Source organism: Gopherus evgoodei, chromosome 9 (assembly GCF_007399415.2).
Source record: "Gopherus evgoodei ecotype Sinaloan lineage chromosome 9, rGopEvg1_v1.p, whole genome shotgun sequence".
Classification (NCBI taxonomy): domain Eukaryota; kingdom Metazoa; phylum Chordata; order Testudines; family Testudinidae; genus Gopherus; species Gopherus evgoodei.
The window spans coordinates 48,646,604-48,666,187 of NC_044330.1; the positions used below are offsets into that span (position 1 = coordinate 48,646,604).

The window sequence follows — 19,584 nt, forward strand, 5'->3', positions numbered from 1 at the left end:
TTACAGCTGAAGAAACTAAGAACACTAATCCTCAGAGGATTCAGTTACTTGTAGAAAAATATTTTTTGTTCTGCACACTTGAATTAAACTTATTGCATCAAAGCAACTAAAAAATGTGTGCAAACGAGGAATCCGTTATTGTGTTCCACAGTAAGGAGGACCAAGAAGATCAAAGGAAAGAGGGTTGAATGTGAGAACTAACACAAAGCCCTAAGAACTTCAAGGTTTTATTGATGTGACATCTTCTGTTTGAAGAAAAATGAAATTTACATGATCAAAAACTTGCACAGATTTTCATAAACTGCAAAAACATTTATAAAACAATGAACCACAGCAGTATTAATGCCCTACAGATTTATTTAAAAATTTTAAAGTGTGTAGAAGGAGAGAAACAGGGCACTTTTAAATAAATTTAGGAGGAAGGGGCAAGTTGAAAACAAATCCTGATTTTTGTATATCAGTTGCAAAGTATTGTTAACCTTGTTAGCATATACAGCTGCAAGTGAATGTTTGTTTTTAAATGGTGTGGGTAGCTTTGCACTGAGCCAACTCTTCAAAAGTGAGGAAACAGTTGCTATGTCTCAATTTAAATAATGAAACTGCTGTTCTGTAACAGAATCAGTGGCATAATGAACAGAGCCTTGTAGAAGAGGGACCATCTGAAAATTGCAAGTGCAACATTAGACCAGTTCAAAGCATGATTCCAAACTTAACATAGCCTGGAAAAACTAGCTCCATCTCAAAACATTCGTTTGAGGTAAGGACTCATGCTATCGCTGTCCCACCACTCACTGAGTATGCATTTTCCATGTGCTCTTGAGTAAGATACCTGTGGCTAATAGAATTGTGGCCAGCAGTGGTTGTATGTGGCAACAGCTAGAGGAACAGACCTGCTGCTTTTCAATGTACTTTGAACTTCTGTTACTGAAATTCTACAATCCACTGTGAGCACTTTCATTTCCCCCACACAGGTGCAAAAACAGCAACCTTGATCCTATTTCATATGCAGAAATCAACCCAAAAGGCAAGTAATAAACGCATACATCATTCCATTCAATTATTCAGCAGTTTTGCAGACATACTGGAAAAAAACTAGCATTTGATATAAAAATTGTCTATGGAACAGTCTAACTTCATTTTTCCCCATGGATCATAATTCCACATGTGCGCCTAGACCTGTAGAAAAGAAAAAACATAGGATGAAAATCACATTTCCAGGTTGGGTTTGAGCTGTGTTTGCTTGTGTGAAACTGGCTTTACAAGCCCCAGGATTGTTCTCTCAGAACAGAATTACACAAATGAATCCCTTATGAATTGAAAGGATAGTCTGTACACAGTAATCCTGTTGACCTTTGTACTGAATTACATTTTTCTTCAATTGTTTAAAAATTAAGAGGTAGGCCCAAATTTATGAACCTTCACCCAGACTTAAGCCCTGTGCTTACATTAACGAACCCCCACCAAACACTTCTCTTCATATATGCTCTTGTTTTTTGTGGTCAAAGTGATGCTCAAATTTTAAATCTGCTCTCAAGTACATATTTGCAAAGTGCTAATGATAACTTGAAATGTACTGTATAAACTATATATTACTGCTATTCAAAATACATTCCAAAGCAAGTACAAGACGTATTGCAGATTGGCTTCACAAATTTAGTTAAAATGAAGAGAGATGAAGGCCTTTTTGACAGTGTTGAAAATGGTTTAGTCCTGCCTACATGAGCACTTAAGCCATTGTCTACACTGTGCAAGTGCACCTATTGCTGAAAACTGAGAATATGCCATGGTAGACGGAAGTCTGCGTTCAGCCAAACATCCCTCATAGTAAGGATGATTATTCAACTTCTGAAAAAATCCCATTCTGTTCAGTTCACAGAACTGAGAGGCACTTTGTTTAGCCTGGATTATGTTAAGGCATTTGTCAAGGAATGGGCCAATAAACTTCTCTTCTCATCTACAATGGACTCTTCCACTAAACCCAAATAAAAAGATAGTCACGCCAGCATGTGATGGCATAGTTATCTTTTGCATGGTCTGAGGTAATACATTTGTATTAGAATGGTCAAGCATGAACTATTTTTCAACACCTGGGAAGAAATTCACCAGAATACCCTCACAAACTATGTATTGGCACTGGGAGGGCAGCAAACTTTTAGTTTCAATAAACGCCATTTTTTTAAATGGGACACTCTACAATTTACCTTTTCTGTTTTGCAGTTTCATCCCATCTGTTGTAGTAAGGGTTCCTGATTCTTTCTCTTTCTGGAAATGACTGTATAGCTGTTTAATTTCTTGATCATAGTCCTGCCACTCTGGGACAATGCGCACAGCTGCCTGAAGCTTGGGCTCTTTGGTCATTGGATTATTACACTGCAAATGAAACAATTCATTTTTGAGACAGAGACCTTTGCATACATGCAGAAAAGATAAGTCTGTGTTCACTCAGGTATTTTCAAGCTTCAGATTTGTCTGACCTTAAAAGAAAACTGAATATGGGGAACACTGCCTACTGAACTAGAGTAGTTTTAATTCCATCATCATCAACGACCAACTGAAAGGAAAGCCGCTCTTGCTGCAGTATGTCTCACAGTTACTGGAGAGAGTACAGGCTAAAGTCTATTTCCCAACTCATGCTAAAATTGCTGCTGTGGTTAGCCATGAAATCAGTACAGGAAGAAGGGGAAAATCAATGCTTGCAAAATGCAAAAAGACAAAACTGCTAGTCAGTATGACATGGAGAATCTATGTAAGGTACATATATGGCCCTCATCACCATAGTATTTGACAGCCTGGCACAACACCCCTGGGAAGTGCTACTATCTCCATCTTCTGGGGTCAGTTCGTCATGCAAGCTATCTGCCATCTTCGCCTGTTCAAGACAGCACTATAATCCACCTGTTTGCCCTCTATAATGCAATCCATTACTTCCCTGGCTTTTTTTGGGGTCTCTTTCTTACCAGCCTCTCCCACCATAGCTTCATTAATCTTCGGCCTGTGTCTGAAGTAGTGCTTCCTGGATTTTGTCAGTCGCATCACAGACTGACTTCTAGCCTAATGGTTTCATTTCAAAATCTGTCCCTTTGTGTAACTCTTTAGTGCTCAGATACCCATAGGACCTCCCTAAAAGGCTGTTATGGCCAAGGAGGAGCTCCCAACATCTATAAAATGTCTAGAAATGGCCTGTGTCTGTTAGCCTCCCGCAGTCAAACTTCCCATTGCTTGCTTTCATGTGGCAGAGGTGTTTTTACCAAAAGATGGTGTGATAAATGAAAGGGGGGGAGGTAGCTCCCTTTTATGGACACTTAGCCAGCCAGTTAGCTATAAAGTCCCTTTTAGTGGCTGTTCTCTACTTGCTTTACCTATAAAGGATTAACAAGCCCATAGGTAAAAGGAAAGGGAGTGGGCACCTGACCAAAAGGACCATTGGGAGGGCTAGAACTTTTTTAAATTGGGGAAAAACTTCCTTTATCTGTGTGTTGTGGCTGTCCGGGAAAGAGGGGAACAGGGAGCAGTTATGCTCTGAGAAGCTTTAAGCCAGGTATGATCATAGATCATACACAGAACTACTTATTTGGAATCCCCAAATGTGTGAGTAGATCAGGAATGTTTAGAAAGATGCAATTAGGTTTATTTCTGTTTATTTCTTATGGCTAGTGGACTCCTCTGTGCTAACCCCACATACTTTTGTTTGCTTGTAACCTTTAAGTGAACCCCCAAGAAAGCTATTTTGGGTGCTTAATTTTTGGAATTACTCTTTTACAATCTAGCAAAAGCCTAAATTCCAGATGTATTTTCTTTTTTGTTTTAATAAAACGTACTTGTTTTAAGAACAGGATTGGATTTTTGGTGTCTGAAGAGGTTTGTGCATGCTGTTATTTTAGCTGATGGCAACAGCTGATTTCCTTTGTGGTTTTTTTCTCAGCTCTTCCCCAGAGGGCGGGGCTGAGGGTACCCCACAGGAAGGAATTCCCAAGTGTGCCTTTCTGGTTTCAAAAAGGGGTTTTGCATTTGGGTGATGGCAACGTTTACCTTGGGAGTATACAAGCCTGGAGTGACAAGTATTAATTTTTAAAAATCCTTGTGGGCCCCCACCTTTTGCACCCGAAGTGCCAGAGTGGGGAATGAGCCTTGACAGGTGAGTATCTGGCACCTTTTAAAAATAACCAGACAGCTCAGGGGGGGTGAAACTCTTCAGTCTGGGTGGGCAGCCTACCAAGGAGAAGGAAAACTCTGACCCACCTGCAATCCTCAGGTTAAATTTAGCCTGGCCCAACAGGTCTATGGAAAGAAGGTGGGAAGAGAGAGGGCATGTACTCAGTTCAACTGGGGAAAGGCCCCTCTCCCTGCTGTGTGTGACTCAGGGATGCAACCAATACATTTTGGTGAAAGGTGAATACATCAGCCCAAGTGATTTCTACTTTTTGGTCAGTTACCAAATGTCAGTTACTAATAGCTCTGTTTCACAACAATGCGCCAATGTATAAACTGATTTAAATCTACTTATGAGCCATCATGGCCTTACCAGATCAATAGTTTTTGCTCTCTTCTTTGAAGAATCATCACACCACGTCTCACACCAAAGCCACTCCTGGGGTAGTGATTTAATGGGCACCTGATGGATCATGTTGTTGGGCAAATCCTGTTTGAAGGACAACATTTATTAGCAGTATCTACAACAGTGAGAGGAAAAAATCATTTACCTTTAGAACTCCCAAGAGATGCCCTCTGAGAAATCCTAATCTGTAGAGCAAATTTTTTTTTATACCCAAGTAGAAAACCAGGGGTTTTCTAGTGAGTGAAAGATGAATTATAATGTTACCTAAACAAAAATCTATAAAAGTTAGATTATCTGGAGAAAACCAGAACCCCAGACTGTTTCAACAAACAAACAGTTACCAGTTTTAGAGTTCAGTATTCAAAAATTAAATTTCAGTTCACTTATTGTTTTGTGAAGTCAGCATATGTGAGGTTTTAACTCCATTTGATAACGGGATATGAATCCAGCTATCAAATGCTCATTGTCGCACTAAACTAGCTCAAATGGCTATTTTCTTAAGAGAGATTAACAAGAGATTCCTCTTGGTACTTGTACAGTTGTTTAGAAGACAGAGGAATGGTCCCATGGCACTATGACAGCAAAAATACTCTGTCCAACAGTCCCACTGACTAGTAACACTAATGGAAACATTGGTAATCTACACACAAGATTATTCTAATACAGTAACTCCTCGCTTAACGTTGTAGTTATGTTCCTGAAAAATGCTACTTTAAGCGAAAAGATGTTAAGCAAATCCAATTTCTCCATAAGAATTAATGTAAATGGCAGGGGGGTGTTAGGTTCCAGGGATATTTTATTCATCTGATAAAAGATATATACATACATATATATAATACACACACACACACACACACACAGTATAAGTTTTAAACAAACAATTGTATACTGTACACAGCAATGATGATTGTGAAGGTTGGTTGAGGTATTGAAGTCAGAGGGTGGAAGAAAGTGAGATATTTCTCAGGGAATGCGTTACTGCTAAATGATGAACTAGCACTCAGCTGAGCCCTCAAGGGTTAACATACTGTTGTTAATACAACGAGGAATCCTTGTGGCACCTTAGAGACTAACCAATTTATTTGGGCATAAGTTTTCATGGGCTAAAACCCACTTCATCAAATGCATGGAGTGAAAAATACAGTAAGGAGTATATATATATATTATAGCACATGAAAAGATGGGAGTTGCCTTACCAAGTGGGTGGTCAGTGCTAACGAGGCCAGGTCAATCAAGGTGGATGTCACCCATTCCCAACTTGACAAGAAGGTGTGAGTAACAACAGAGGGATGTTGTTAATGTAGCCTCACACCCTACAAGGCAGCAGGAATGGAGGGAAGGGAGACACCATGGCAGAGAGAGACAGAGACACATACCGTGTGAGAGAGAGACACGTTGCCCCTTTAAGTATGCTGACTCCACTCTAAGTACATTGCCTTTTTAGGTAGATCAGCAAGTTGAGACAGCAGCTGCTGCCAGCAAGCTCCCTCCATCCTGAGACCTGTCATGTCCACTCTCTGCTCTGTGGAAATGGGGTAAAGTAGCAGGGGACAGGAGGGGGGGGTAGGGGACACCCTGATATTAGCAGCTCCAAGGCAGAGGGCAGGAACAGCACACAGCAGCATGAGGAGGGACAGCTGAATTGCCAGCAATTGATAGCCTGCTGGACAGCTGCCGCACAGGGAACTTAGGGGAGTGGGGAGCTGATGGGGGGGCTGCTGGTCCACCCTGGTCCCAAGCCCCTGGCAGCTAGCTCCAATGGGCTGCTCTTTCTGCAAGCAGTGGACAAAGCAAGTGGTTGCCAAACGTTATAAGGGATCATTGCACAACTTTGAACAAGCATGTGCTCTAATTAATCAGCAAGGTAACACTGTTAACAGGGATGACTTTAAGTGAGGAGTTACTGTATTGTATAAAGCTCAGATGCATAAAGTCAATGCATTAATATACATACAGTTTAGCACATGGCACATTATAAATAAAGAAGAGTATTTGAAGATACATAAAGCTTTCTTTGGCCTATAACTAGGAAAACCAAGGTCGGACTGGACAGCTCAAGAAATTGGTAATGGGTTAGAGAGACTTTCACCTCCACAACCCTAATTCCAATCTGGTCAATGCTAGTAGTACACTCATTACGATCTAAAAACTTTTCATTGTCTTATAAAATATTAACTGAATTGGTGGTCTCAGGACACTTCCTAAGAGAAAGATGTCCATACCAAAGAAGCCTCCATAACACTTGGTATTGCCTTGTTGACTATCAACTGAGAGGCCAAGGAGTGAACAGACACTGAGATTTAGTTGTCAGACCCAGAGATGTGTCTTAAACTGAGAGCCACCTGGAGGCAGTGAGGAAACTTGAATTGTGTGATTGATTGTTTTTTTTTATAATGGAGGACTTCGGTGGGAAACCAAAGTTTTAAGAATCAACGCAGTCTCTGAAGTAGTAAAGCACTCAATACAGAATGACTACAGTGTTCCTCTTGGGGACTCTTTCATAATGCCATTTCATATCATTTTTTTGAAACCTTAGTAAAATCTCTACCAAATTTTGAAAAGCTAATAGTTAATGAAAATAATATTAAAGATTAAACACAACTGAGAAGAAGAAAAACACATGTAAAGCTAAAATAGTATTCTGCCTTGAACTCACCCCATGTCCAACTTCTATAGAACTCAGAAGCCAATGTACTGCATATGCTGCAGCATAATGGTAACACTCATTATTGCTGTTGAAAGTTGTCACTGTCTGACAAAGCCAAGGAAAGGTGTGGGATTCATTCAAGGCTTCAGAACAACATTGGCTTAAAACTACCATGTGTTAGGCAGTTAAGAAATAAAGCAAGCAAATGTCAACTCTGAATTAAGCATCAGATTACAGTGCAATCTTTAAACAGAGCTGCCTTAAGAAGAAAACATACGTGACCTTGATAGGAATTAAAGATAAGAGAGTCTTAAGTATCTGAAAGCTACCATCTAACTGAAAAAATTAAAAATCAAAGTACACACACCTGATCAAGGTTGGAAAGACTGTTAGGATCTTGACTCAGACCTTGATATTGTCCTCTTAGCCGGTCTCCAGCAGCTATCTTCCTAAACTTTTTCAGATCCACAACATATAGAGCACTAAACACAAATAACACAGTTGTTAATAACATGAAGCCTGACTGATGTATCCATTTACAAAATTCAAAAACAATGTAATCTTGGACCCTCCCAGACAAACTAGGTTGTGATGGATAAATTCAAAGATTCTTCAAAAACAGTATCTTAGTATTGCTGTCTCATTATCCATTTTTTCATTACCTTCAAAATTTAACCCAGATACATCTACTGGCAACTAACATCAGTTCAGTTAATCTGTAAAAGCTACAGCAAATGCTCTAGCCTAATACGTCAAGTGGAAATTCAGAGGCTGCCCAAGCTTACATGATGGAGCCCAGAAAAAGAAAGCATTGAGCAAACCCTCCAAACATATAGCAGACACAGATTTCATTGCATACACATGCACTTCAACCAAAGTTTGCCGGCAACAGTGGCAAGTGGTGTTTCACCTTTTCCACAAGTTGTTTTTTTTAATCCAAACAAGAGCCCTACAATCTATCTGGTAAAACTGAATCCTTCAGTACCTGATGTGATATTTTCTTCCAGCCAAGTGACTTGCCCAGTATCCTGACTTCCAGAACCTGTAGCCATCCATCTCTCTACGGCTTTCACAGAATGGAGTATAGCCATATGGTGCACCTTCCAAATTGAAGTCTCTTAACTCTTTGAGGTCTGTGCGCACAATCTAGCAAAGAGGAATGGAAATGTATTTTATTTAGCATGGACACAGACACTTCGAAAAGCTAGCATAGGGGGTTATTTTTGAGGTGTGGGTTAGGACTCCACAGTTGAAGTTGAATAAGCATTTACAGAAAAGGTTACTTATTACTGGTGCAGTCTACATTGTACTAGTGGACCAAGATAAAGTCCCTGCCCAAGCAAATCAGAATAGGATAATGCTCATTATCATTCTTCAAGTAACAGCGATATAAAGAATCCAAAATAGACTGTTATTAGAGTTATAAGCTATTAAAGGAGAATCTGATATCTAGGTCATGGTACCTACAAATAACTTAACTTAGGATAAGTCTACACTGCACTTAAAACCTGTGTCTGGCCCATGCCAGCTGACTCAGGCTCAGGCTGGAGCCTGGGCTGTCAGACCCAGAGAGATGGGATAGATCTAGTACATGGGCTCCAGCATGAGCCCAAACATCTACACTGCAATTGAACAGCCCCTTAAGCCCAAGCCTGAGTCAGCTGGCACAGGCCAGCTGCAAGTGTCTAATTGCAGTGTATACATACCCAGAGCCATCACTCTATATCTGACCTCTCAGTCCTCATCCTCAAAGGAAACCTGTACAACATTTTTAATAGATGAGTCTGGGAATTTAAAATCATAAGTTTGCTAAAAAAACAAGACTTAAAAAAGACACTGGTTTTGTGGTTTATTACAACAATTTGTACTACACCCTGCAGCCTGTTAACCCTCCATTTTCCTACAACTGCAGAGGCCTTAATTGCCCACTTTAAGTGATGCAAACTCCTGATGCTTAATCTGTTCCACCTTGTATCTAGTCTGCAGGGCCAGCTCTGGCTTTTTTGCCGCCCCAAGCGGGAAAAAAAGGGGGGGGGGCAGCCGAAGTGGCAAAGCAGGGGAAAAAACCCAACACTTTGCAGCCGGAGTGACAAAGGGGGTGTGTGTGTGTGAATAAAACAAAAAACAGCATGGCTGGAATGGCAAAGCTGGGGGGGGAGAAGACACAGCGTGGCTGGAGAGGCAAAACGGGGGGTGGGGGGGAAATAAAACAAAAAAGTTGTGGCTGGCAAAGTGGGGGGAAAAAACAAAAAAAATACCGCTACAGGGCAGCCAGAGCCAGGGAGCAGGGGGACTCCCTGTGTTGCAGAATGCACGCCTGGTCTAGTGGAGGGGAGGGGGAGGGAGCAGGGGGGAGAGAGAGAAGGGGGCGGCCAACGCTTCAGCGGGCCCGACCACTGCGCTCCCTGCCGGGAGGGCTCCGTGCCTCTCCAGTCGGTGGGGAGGGAAGGACACGGGCTGCCCTGCCACATTTGCTGCAGGGCGCTCCCTTCCTCTGCGCTGCCGCCCCCTACAGGGCAACCAGAGCAGGGGAAAAAAAAAAAGCGGCCGTGCCACCTTAGATTCGGGCAGAATGCTGCCCCGTAGAATCTGCCACCCCAAGTACGAGCTTGCTTGGCTGGTGCCTGGATCCAGCCCTGCTGGTTTGGCCACTCTGGTTACCTTCTCCAGACATAAGAAAGCTTGTCCCTTCCACCAACAGAAGTTGGTCCAATAAAAGGTATTACTTTGCCCACCTTGTCTCTTGACAAAGATAGACCCCTGGGGTGCTGTGATGGCTGCTTATCTTGCTAACAGGATTTGTGCTGTCCTCTTCTATTTGTTATATCCACATTTTCTAACTTTTGAGTGCTTTACTTTTCAACCTTCATAATGTTCTTTTAGCATAGGTGTTTTTGTATTTAACTCCATTTACTACATGTATGCTGACCTCGTAATTCCAGCCAATGACCCCAAAGCCATCAGGTAGCTTACCTGATCAGCATCCACAAACAGGAATTTATCAACCACCAGTGGGAACAACACATCCAGAAAAAGGATCTTGTAACCCCAGATAATGCGCTGTTTCTCTGTTTGCTGGTGAAGCCATCGGGGCCATTTGTATTGGACAAGCTCATACTGGAAATTGTATTTCTCTGCCATGTATGGAATGAACTCCTGGGGAGGGAAAAATTATTTGTCTTGACTGCATTTCTGGGTTTGTCCCATTATAGCGATACCAGGCAGAAGCAAAGACAATTTTAAAAAAGAAGAAAAGGTCCAAGAGACTTTGCAGCCTTTGGGTAAAGCACAATTTTTTTTTCTAGATGGGTTTTTTGTTCTAAGCAAATGTAAATGTAACTGCAAACAAACTGACTGCATAAAGTGGTCCCAACTTTGTGTGACAGTCACACCTCAGAAATGTAACTGTCAGAATGTGGTCTTTGAAATCCATCTAAACATCCTGGGATCCCTTCAGTCCCCACAGTTATGACACTGATCCAGGTGTGAAGGGTTTGATTTACAGGAAGAGATTACGTGAGTTTAATATGAAATACTGGAATAAACCTAAAAGGGAAAAAGGTAAGATAAACATCAGGAAAAGATTCCCAACAGCAAGATCCACTTGGCTGTGCAAGTTTCCCCAAGTGAAGTGGGAGAAGTCCTAACTCTTGAACAATTAATGTAAGCCCTGAAAAATGCTAATAAGTGTACATTAGAGAATAATCCTGGATCAGCAGATAACTGGGACTAGAGAACCTAAGAAATTTTCCGCTGCTAGCCCCCTCTAATTAATTTGATAATTGCAATCAAGTACTTCAGGGACTGCTGTATTTTAACATAAACCCAATACTCAAACAATATAATGGCACAAATTCGTGCCCAGTTTTTAATACCATTCAAGTCCAATAAATGATTTCGGTGACTAACTTTGGCTTTGCATTCCTCCCAAGATGTCACAATGCATCCCCTGAAAATATGTATTAGAAAAGAAAAAGTAACCAGAAGGTTTAATGATACTAAAATGATCCTAATTTAGGGAAAAGATGCTGGTTAAACCAAGATTGTTACTTGTCCAACAAATCCATGATGTGGAGTCTACACTGAGTGGGAAATAATCTATCTACTGCTGGCCACAGGTAGCATTTTACTTCCGCCCTGGAACAAGGGGGGAATGAGAGGCAGCACAGACTGTGAAGTCACGGCATCTAGCCCTTAGTTGATTTCTCTTTGTATAAACAGACTCTTCATTTACAATGAACTGTCAAACCAGATCAGACCCATGGCCCACCAAGGCCAGTGTTATGTCTGACAGTACCCAATGCCAGATAAATTGGAGGAAAGCATAAAACCGCTTTAGTAGACAGTCATGCATTAACATGCCCACAGATTATGTTTTTTCCTAGGCATTAAAGGTCGTCTCATCTCCTGAAGTATCAGGGTTGATGTGTCATATGTGTATATAGCCCATCTTATTCATATACATGTGTAATCCTTTTTTGAATCCTACTAAGCACTCTGCCTCTATAAATCGTTGCCATAGGTTAATTGTATTATGTAAAAAAAATTTCCATACTTTAGGTTTTTATTTGCTGCCTTCTGATTCCCCTTGTTCTTGGTTTAGTATGTGTGCACAACTGGCCTCCTTTATAGCCCTGTTGATTTTATATACATCTTTCATACCACCTATTCTCCTCTCAAAAATTAAAGGTCCTAATATTTTTAGTGTTTCTTCATATGGAACTTTTTCCATGCCTCTAATCATTGGCACTGCCTATCTCTGGGCTTTGTCTCTTTCTGCTCTGTCCTTACTCCCCTCCCTCCTACCTCACAGCTCATGCACAGCTTCCTCATGCAATTTAAAAAGAAGCCTCTATTTAACAGCCACACCTTTATCATGAACATTGCCATGCAAACCACAGGGAAAAGCAGTTCAAACTTAACAGAAGCAAAGGAATCCAAACAAAGATATGAAGAATTCTCTTACTCCAATTTGCAACTGTGTGCAACTCCTTCCTTATATACCCCCTTACAATGTTAACCCACTGTCAAACTGATCTTCACTTACAAAACCTTAATCAGAAGAATACGACTGCAACTATACTTCTTGTTTGTCAAAAGAAAGAAATATCAATAGATTATGCATAGCTTTTCATGTTGATTAGTATGAGACTCATCTACCTGTTCAAAGAACAGATATGTAAAAAAATGAGGTAAGAAGATGACAAATGTAATAACCTTTAGAAAAGATTTTCACTTTTATCTGTGAAAAATAAAAAGTAAAAGATTTAGTAACAAACCTTGAACATAGGTGACAAATAGTTCTTCAAGAACCAGAATTTCACTGGAGTCTTAGTGTGTTTCAGCACAGATAACATCATTATACTGTTAAAAGCAAAAAACAACAACATTTTTGTACATTTTCATCAACAGGAAAGACTCCCCCAATTGTAAAGACCACAGCGTTATCGCTAAGACAAAGTTCGTACAGCCCAGCTCCGCAGAAAGCTCTCAGCGTAACGGTTAGATTACAGATGGCTATTTTCCTACATTATTCTAGTGAATGCAGTTTGTGCCAGATTACTGACCTTTATGCACCAAAAAGAAAATATACAGCTGCAGCCTATTAAAATCAGCTTAAACACCTAAGAACACAATTTTTTTAAAAATACTGAGTAATTTATGCATGAATATACAAAGTGGGTCATTCTTTTATCCAATATACAGTAAATCAGATATTAGGACAGTGATCAACTACCCTGTTATCTATTAGATAAAGGCTTAAATCTATTTTAGCTATTTGTAGAGAGCAAAATAGCGTAAGTGTAGCCTGGCGAGCACCCCGCTCCAGAGAAAAAGGGGTTAAAACCAGCTCTGGGAAAGGGCTGCCCCAAGGAGCCAATCGGGGGCAGCCAGGTAGCCAATCCAGGCCCAGTAGGGCTGGTATAAAGAGGGCTGTGAGCTAGGAGGCAGGCAGTCTCACTCCAGTCTTGATGTGGGAAGGACTGGGCTGCCTGGGAGCACAGGCTACCTTCAATAGAGCAATGCTAGGGAAGAGGTAGGCTAAGCTGGGGAGCCCAGGCCTGGCAACCTCCCAGGCTGAGGCCTGACAGGAAGGCCTAAGGAGGTACTGAGGTCCAACTCCCTAGCAAATGATAAGTGGCCATTGCAGACTGCAGTTTGCCCCTGAGTAAAGGGGCTAGATGAGGACTGGCCGTGGGTCACTGAGGCAAGGTGGGCTCAGGGGAGTGGAGTTCCCTGGGTGAGAGGCAGCACCCCAAGATAAGGGCCACTGTGGTCCAGGAGGGACATGGGGCCTACAGGTGGGGGAGATAAAGGGACTGCAGAGGGGTAGGTAACAGAAGGCAAGACACCGGCCCATGGAGGGCACTCCAGGGCTGAGAGAGCTAATTCCTGGATGGTCAGAAGGAGGTGCCGTGCCGGTGAGTCGGCAGACCTACTACAGTAAGAATAAAAATAAAAAAGTCATAGAATAAGTATCTTGTGCTTTTAAAATCAACTTTTTCTCTCTGCCTTAAGGTTTGTTCTATGAATATTGGTTTATAGCAGTGGGAAACCTACAATGATACTGCATCTCAGTGACAACTACTTAACAAAGCTTGCCTTAACAGTTCATTTCCTGTAAACTGCATAAACAGAAACATTTATAAAATACACTAAAGTTTCCAGTTGCTTTAAATCTAATGGGAGTTTTACCACTGGATTTCACTTTTTTCAGTATTACCCTTAACATTAAGTAAGGCCTATGCCAAGTGAAATAGCCAGTGTTTAACAACTCTGCACCAAACTATTCATATGTAACATATCAGAGAGGTAGCCATGTTAGTCTGGATCTGTAAAAAGCGACAGAATCCTGTGGCACCTTATAGACTAACAGACGTATTGGAGCATAAGCTTTTGTGGGTGAATACCCACTTCGTCAGACGTAAGGTAATTTATGTAACATAAATTGTCAGATTATTTAAAATGAGATTTGTAGCTTCCAACTACTTTAAGTAGATAGCAATAGCAGTACATCTACCAACTGAGAAACAAAAATTACAGACTCTATACTAACCGGAGGAATCTTTCATACAGGTGTCCTGAAGCCACAGAGAATATATTAATCACATCATCTTTATCCTGTTTCATTTCGTCATTCTTCTGCCCACCTGTAAATCCCCTAAAATCAGGAAAAATATAGTCCTCATTAGAATACTTATACCTGTCTACAATGTCATGTAGAAAACAGCTTTCCCCCAAGCCAAATCTCTCACTTCCCAGTCTGGCAGGGGTCGAACGTGCTGCAGACACAATGTGCTCAGACCTGGGAGGGAAGGCATGCTTGGTGTTGTCAGCTGATTTATATTATTGATGGGCTCTGAAAAGAGTCCTGTTAATGAAACCTCTTCAGCCTTAAGGGGGCTGCCTGTGATGTAGGGCCTTTACAAAATGTACAATGATCCAGTGCACCAAGAAAGGCATTCTCTAACCTTTCATAGAAGGGAGAAGGAGAACACACACCTCTACTTCAATATAACACTGTCCTTGGGAGCCAAAAAATCTTACCGTGTTATAGGTGAAACCATGTTATATCAAACTTGCTTTGATCCACCAGAGTGCACAGCCCTGCGCCCCCCCCCCCCCAGCACTGCTTTACCACGTTATATCTGAATTCGTGTTATATCGGGTCGCGTTATATTGAGGTAGAGGTGTAGTTACAAAGCAATGCCCATCTTGTTCTGCACAGCTGAATAAAGTGGACTCTCAGGAATTACTGATAGCGTAGTTTTAAAAATTAAACCCTCAAACCCAGTACCATTTATAACAGAATGGCTATAGATTATTGGTACTTTAGGTCCCTCATTAAAATACCAGACAATCTTTCAGTTTCTAGACACTTGCGTGATTTTAGTGAACAGAGAACTGTTTTTACCACTTAAGAGACTCCCAAAATCCAGACTCATTCTCACTAGTTCCATCACTTAGTAAATCTTCATTCATCATGTCTAGTTTCTTCTGAACCTGCAAATGTATAACACTGCGTTAGCCAACAAATTTTATTAATAGCTGAGAAAATAGCTACAAGAAACTAAGCAGTCATCATCACTCTATGTTTTTGTTTATCCGTTTAAATAATGTCCATCTACATACAACTTAGGCCACATGCAGATACTTCTCAGAAGGGACAATAACTCAATTTTCACTAGTGAATTTTAACACAAAATCCAAACTAGTTCCAGAGGCCTTACGACTTTTGAGTTTAGAAGGCTAAAACTTATCAAAATGCATTTTTGTCCTCATCTTCGATGACGGAAACTGGAGAAAAAATTAACACTACTCTCTATATTGGCCAAAAGGAGTCAGCTAAGACATTAGGAGTGCAGCACCAGAGCTAAGCAACTTAATCACAGCAGATTTAATAGGCAAGAAGACCATATCGAAAAACCAGAGCCAAACAGAAATGCAAAATAGAAATTCTGGGAGGAAGAGAGGAGAAGGTTGTGCTGCAACCATCACCACCAATGGATTAATCTGGTTTCATTTTGTAGCTACACTTCCATCTGCTGTGTGCCCTCTGAGGGAGAGACAGTATCAGATAAGCACAGGTCTTTAATAATGTATGATAGCCAGTGGGTAAAAACATATTCATAATGGTAGTTACACTACTGGCTGGCTGGCTGGCTATTTATTTGTTACATAATCATTACTAGGAGTGGAGGAGAAAGCATATTAAACATGATTAAGGGATATATTTTTAAGATTTTGCACTCAGTTGAGACAGTAAAAAGTGAGCACAATTGAGTTGCTAATTTGCATGCAAATTAGAGCAACCATATGTCAAATCCCTCATTCTGCACATATAATCACTAATTACATGCACGACACACTAAATATATTTACGCCCTTTTTTATCAAGTGCTACTATAATACTGCTAGCACCGCACAGATACTCTTCCAAACTTAGCACCTCATTGATAAAATTCTCTTCCAATTTACATTCACACGATTGCTTCCTTTTCAATTTTATAATTCAACTCACTTTTCTTATATAATTGATATTGTGCTCTTGTATATTAATATTATTCTGCTGAGTGCTGGAAGTGAACAGTGTTTTATAAATAATTAAACTATTTATTATTACTATTTATAACCCAGGAGATAGGATAAATGGACCCCATGAATGAGATCGCACCCCTCCCACCGCCCAATGTACTGTTGGCATAAGACTTGAGAGGGACCTTCATACCAACAATGCAAACATCAAATAGGTAATATGTTCCAAGAGATAGGCTAGAGACTGGCTGTATGGAGACCTGGATTTTAATCTAAACTCTGCAATTCACCTGCCCTTCAATTTACACAATCACTTCCCCTCTCTCTGCCTCTGTTTCCCCTCTGTAAAACTGGGATAACGATACTTATACTTCTATGTAAAGTGCTTTAAGGTCTACAAATGAAATGCCTTGTTAGTGACCTGATCCACAGCCCACTGAAATCAATGGGAGTTGTCCTATTTACTTCAGTGAGTTTCTTCCATTGATTTCAATAGGCTTTGGATCAGGCCATATAAGACCTACGTATTGTTATAAACAGCTTAGTAACAGTATAGTGCCATCCCTCTCCCCCGAAAGTGCATACATCATCTAAGTATCTTGAGGCTTCCGTTTTATTTTGCGCACACTGCCTCTGGTGTAAGTTTATAGGAGGGATGATTAGTTCTTAAAAAACAAAACAAAACACCTTGTTCACTGCCATTGTCCATATCCTCAAACCAACCACCCTACTTCCAGAGGAGCTCTTGCAGTACAGTTTTCAAACTCACCTTCACTTTAATAATTTTGCTCTTGAAGTTGTTAAGAACAACAGTAACTTCATTGGCATCAGGTGGAGAATCTGTACCATCATGGCTAAAAATAATTAAAAAAAATTTAGCTTTGTAACCATCATCTCAGAACAGGGGCCATTTTGTTTCCTACTTCTTCTTCTTCATGAGCACTTTTCATAAAGATCTTTTTCATAACAGCCTTGTTCCCTCCCTGATTAAATCTTAACACCATAAAACATACAAACCTATCCAATAAATACAAAAGTGAACATACTCATACAAGATCACAAAGGGGATTTATTTGATTTAATCTCGTGGAACAAATAGTGCGTCTGGCAGGGCATGCAATTTTCATCTAACAATTAGTTGCTATTTGTAAAGGAACTGTTAGATCCATAGACACCAATATTGTGTGTGTCAAGTTCAAAATGTTCACAGGATCAAAACCAAAAAGATATCATATAGTTTCACCTGTAGATTCTATAGATGTCCTCAGACCTCCCCTTTCTGAGTTTCAAAACCCAAGCCCCAGGATTAGCTTTTAATTGGAAGTAGCCCTGTAAAGGAAAAAGGTGACATGCTGTTTTAACTGAAAACAGAAACTACTTTTGCTATTTTTTCCTAGCAGTATACAGTTCGACCATTTTAGATTTGTATATATTTGCTCATAAATCAGCTGATTAAAACGTCTTTAATCTTCAAAACACAGATAAGAACAGGAAAGGTTCTACCATTTCCAATGAAATTTCCCATTTCAAAGTAAGCAATACCCATGGAACAGGCAGAGTTTTTTCAAGTGGTTACTGTCGGAGCAGAAGCCAAACACAGACTTTCAGCCTGTTTTTCTGAAGAGATGACCCAGAATGTCTAACTTGTGGGCTTCCCTCAATGGGAGGAGAAAAAAAAAAAAATCTTTCAAGCCACCACCAGCTAACCACTGTAATGATCCATAAAAGATCCAGCTTCAGTACATGTTTGATTCATTCTGATGTTACACTGTTTGGGACTTTAACTAATGTTCTTTGAAGAGTCACTGCTAAAGCAGGAAGATTTAACATCCTACTCTTGGTGCAACACACCACTCTGGTACAACTTAAAAAAAAATACTATGCAGAACACATACATAAAAGTATGTTATTGCAACATCAAGTTTTAGATTTTAATTGCAGAAGAATCAGAAAATTAATTGTTAAGGTGACAAAATCTGATGAGGGTCTAAATATTTGTGCTGATGCCTCATATAAGCGCATGTTCTTTCATTCTGCCACCAAATGTGTAATTATGATTGCACAGTCAAAGAGATGCATGTGCAAGTATTTGGAGAAAGCGCACCACAGTCCAAGTTTCTGAAGTTAAGGAAAATGATGCAGTGTGCATGCTTAGTAGACCATTTCCAAATCCCTTCAGATTCAGTTGTTCAGAGACCAAACTTATAAGAAGGAAAAGACAGCAAAGTGAGGTAAGTCTATATCCATTAAAAAACAAACAAATGCAGCATGTAGTTCCCCGCCCCCCCCACATGGCTAATTAACAACTGTTTTACAAAAATCTGAGCCACTCCCCACCTGTGGGCATGCACAATCACAATACCCACTGCTCATCTTACAGCAACATTCTGGATGTTGTCAGCTAAAGAGGTGAGATTTGTGCAACACAGAAAGATCAACTGTGAAAATCTCGCTCCTTATTAATTCTTTCATCAGGCCTATATTCACCTTAGTAGACACTGAGGCTATTTCTACACTACCGCATATGTTAATATAAATCATGTCGCTCAGGGGTGTGAATAAGCCACCCCTGTGAGTGACATAAGTTACCTAAGTTGCGGTGTGGACAGCGCTATCGGTGGGAAAGCTGCTCCTGACAACACAGCTTGTTGGGGATGGATTAATGAAGACAATGGGAGAGCTATCCCTCATCCCTTTAGAGCTGCTACACTAGAGAGCTTGCAGCTGCACCACTGTAAGCTCTCTAGTGTAGCCATAGCCTCAGGGAATTACAGAAAAGACTTACAGTCTGGGAGCATATGTAATGCTGTGGACAAGTTAATGACAGGAAGCAAAGGGAGTGTCAGCTGATTTGTAAAAATAATAATAATAATAATAATAATAATAATAATCCTAATTTCAACGTGTCACCCTCTATGGTGTGGTATCGGAGGAACTCGCTGTCCCTCAGCTCCCAGCTTCAGGTCCTCCAGTTTATGAAAATTTTGGTAATACAGTGACATCGGAAATGTGTCAAGTTGGGTATCATATCAGGTTGGGTTTGTTTTTCCCACAAACACAGTGGTACCAAACATGACAAACCTATAACAATTATGTAGAAGTGTATTTGAGAAAACAGGGGGTTTTTTTAATCAATTTTTTAAAATAATATTTTTACACAGCAATGTCAAATATTCAGCCCTCGCAAATTTAAATTGTGGCCCTCAAGTGACAGTACTGTTTTGTCACTTCATGCTCAGAACATATTACCCGATTCATTTTTTTTTTAATGTTACAGATTACAATAAATAGAAGGAGTGTGGCAAAAAAACAGTTCAGTGGTATTGAGTATCAGCTTTGTTTATTA

At 40.4% G+C, this 19,584-nt stretch overlaps 1 protein-coding gene across 3 annotated transcripts in view; it reads right to left on the reverse strand.

Annotated features, from left to right (window-relative positions):
• Positions 1-209: 209 nt before the first annotated feature.
• UGGT1 (UDP-glucose glycoprotein glucosyltransferase 1) overlaps positions 210-19,584 on the reverse strand; it is a 90,870-nt gene continuing 71,495 nt past the window's right edge. For all 3 annotated transcript variants that reach the window (XM_030574785.1, XM_030574783.1, XM_030574784.1), the window contains 11 exons: positions 17,482-17,567; positions 17,008-17,092; positions 15,118-15,206; positions 14,260-14,364; positions 12,482-12,566; positions 10,176-10,358; positions 8,188-8,348; positions 7,570-7,684; positions 4,523-4,639; positions 2,202-2,370; positions 210-1,176 (listed from right to left, as the gene is read on the reverse strand). In XM_030574785.1, the coding sequence (XP_030430645.1) occupies positions 1,151-1,176; positions 2,202-2,370; positions 4,523-4,639; positions 7,570-7,684; positions 8,188-8,348; positions 10,176-10,358; positions 12,482-12,566; positions 14,260-14,364; positions 15,118-15,206; positions 17,008-17,092; positions 17,482-17,567 (1,221 nt within the window). In that variant the 3' untranslated portion in view covers positions 210-1,150. The remainder of the gene's footprint in view (positions 1,177-2,201; positions 2,371-4,522; positions 4,640-7,569; positions 7,685-8,187; positions 8,349-10,175; positions 10,359-12,481; positions 12,567-14,259; positions 14,365-15,117; positions 15,207-17,007; positions 17,093-17,481; positions 17,568-19,584) is intronic.